Source organism: Tachysurus fulvidraco, chromosome 9, assembly GCF_022655615.1.
Source record: "Tachysurus fulvidraco isolate hzauxx_2018 chromosome 9, HZAU_PFXX_2.0, whole genome shotgun sequence".
In the NCBI taxonomy this organism is placed as follows: domain Eukaryota; kingdom Metazoa; phylum Chordata; class Actinopteri; order Siluriformes; family Bagridae; genus Tachysurus; species Tachysurus fulvidraco.
Genome location: NC_062526.1, coordinates 28,484,370 through 28,485,809, shown reverse-complemented (window position 1 = coordinate 28,485,809; position 1,440 = coordinate 28,484,370). Strand labels below are relative to the sequence as shown.

Here is a 1,440-nt window from a genome sequence, read left to right as displayed (position 1 = left end):
TCATGAAAGAACATTGATTAATTCAGAGTCTGTCAGAAAAATATGTAGAGTTATGATTAATTTAACACACCTCCTGAACCATGGATAAAACAGAGCATAAATAACTGGATTAATGGTGGAATTAAGATGAACCACAACCAAAACCTTTAACAATGTTTCAGTCTGTATTTCAATAACATCACCTGATAAACTGTAAATATAATATGGAAGTAAACACACCAGAAACACAGATACTAAAATACCGAGGACTTTAGCTGCTTTTCTCTCAGATTTCATGGAGTGTGAGGTGATTTTCTGTGTTTTAGGCCGTGTGTGATTATTAAGCTCTCTGATAGCAGTGGCATGTTTCTTAGCAATCATAAAAACTCGAGTATACAATATGATTATAACAGAAAGTGGTAATATAAACAATACCACAAGATTAATTACAGACCAAACCTCATTCACAAATAATAAACATTCTCCAGGACATATTACAGAATGTTCAAAGCTTCCATTGAAATAATAAAATGTTGTCATATACATAATGCACACACACCAGTTTGAATAAACCACAGTGCACATAATCCTCCTAGATATAGAACTCATGTAGAGAAAAGGGTTTGACAGAGCCAAATACCGATCTACAGCGATCAGGGCAACATTATAAGTTGATATGGTCATGATGATAGCACCAATCAACAAAAAACCGATACAGAAATCTCTACCAAAAATCCAACATGACTCAATTGTCCAGATTAACATTGGTGGCATCACTAAAGCTCCAACAAGGAAATCCGATACAGCCAGAGAGAGCAGCAGCATGTTTGTTGGTGTGTGAAGCTGCTTGAAGTGAAGAACAGAGATGATGATGAGCAGATTTCCACACACTGTTAGCAGAACCACAGCAGCTGAACACATGTACAGTAAGATATAAACTGCAGGAGATACAGATCTCTCTGGACAGGAGAAATGATCACAGCCATCAGACTGATTAAACTCCATCAGGTTCATCAGTACAGCATTTCTCTAATGTCTACAGAGTTTAAAAAATACCATATACATTGGCTGACATTGTAAAATATTAAATGTAAAAGATCAAATGACTTGAGGCTCAAGGAGTCCTGGCAGTTTTATAATTTAGAAGTGGAGTACGCCCCTGAGTTTGAGTGACAGCATAATACACATGATGTCATGCCTCTGTGGAACAAATAGGTCTAGTTGCCAAAAGAAGTAAACCTGTTATTATGCAGATTTATGTGTCACAAAACCTCAATTAAATTTAAACAAAATTCACAAAACAAAAGGTTCTCACAAAAAATAAAAGCAGGGAAATTAGTATTTAATATAAATATATTTTCATATACATATTTACAATGTTGCTATTTGTATGAAGTGCAGATCGGAAATACACAATAATCTTGTAAATTTAGACCTCTAAGAAATTGTAAACTATCTGTG

The 1,440-nt window shown here is 34.7% G+C and overlaps 1 protein-coding gene across 1 annotated transcript; it reads right to left on the bottom strand.

Annotated features, from left to right (window-relative positions):
• Nucleotides 1–993, bottom strand: LOC113651763 (trace amine-associated receptor 13c-like). The gene has a single exon (XM_027160610.2). It carries the CDS (start codon nt 991–993, stop codon nt 1–3), a length of 993 nt encoding a protein of 330 aa, XP_027016411.2.
• Between the last annotated feature and the right edge of the window lie 447 nt (nt 994–1,440).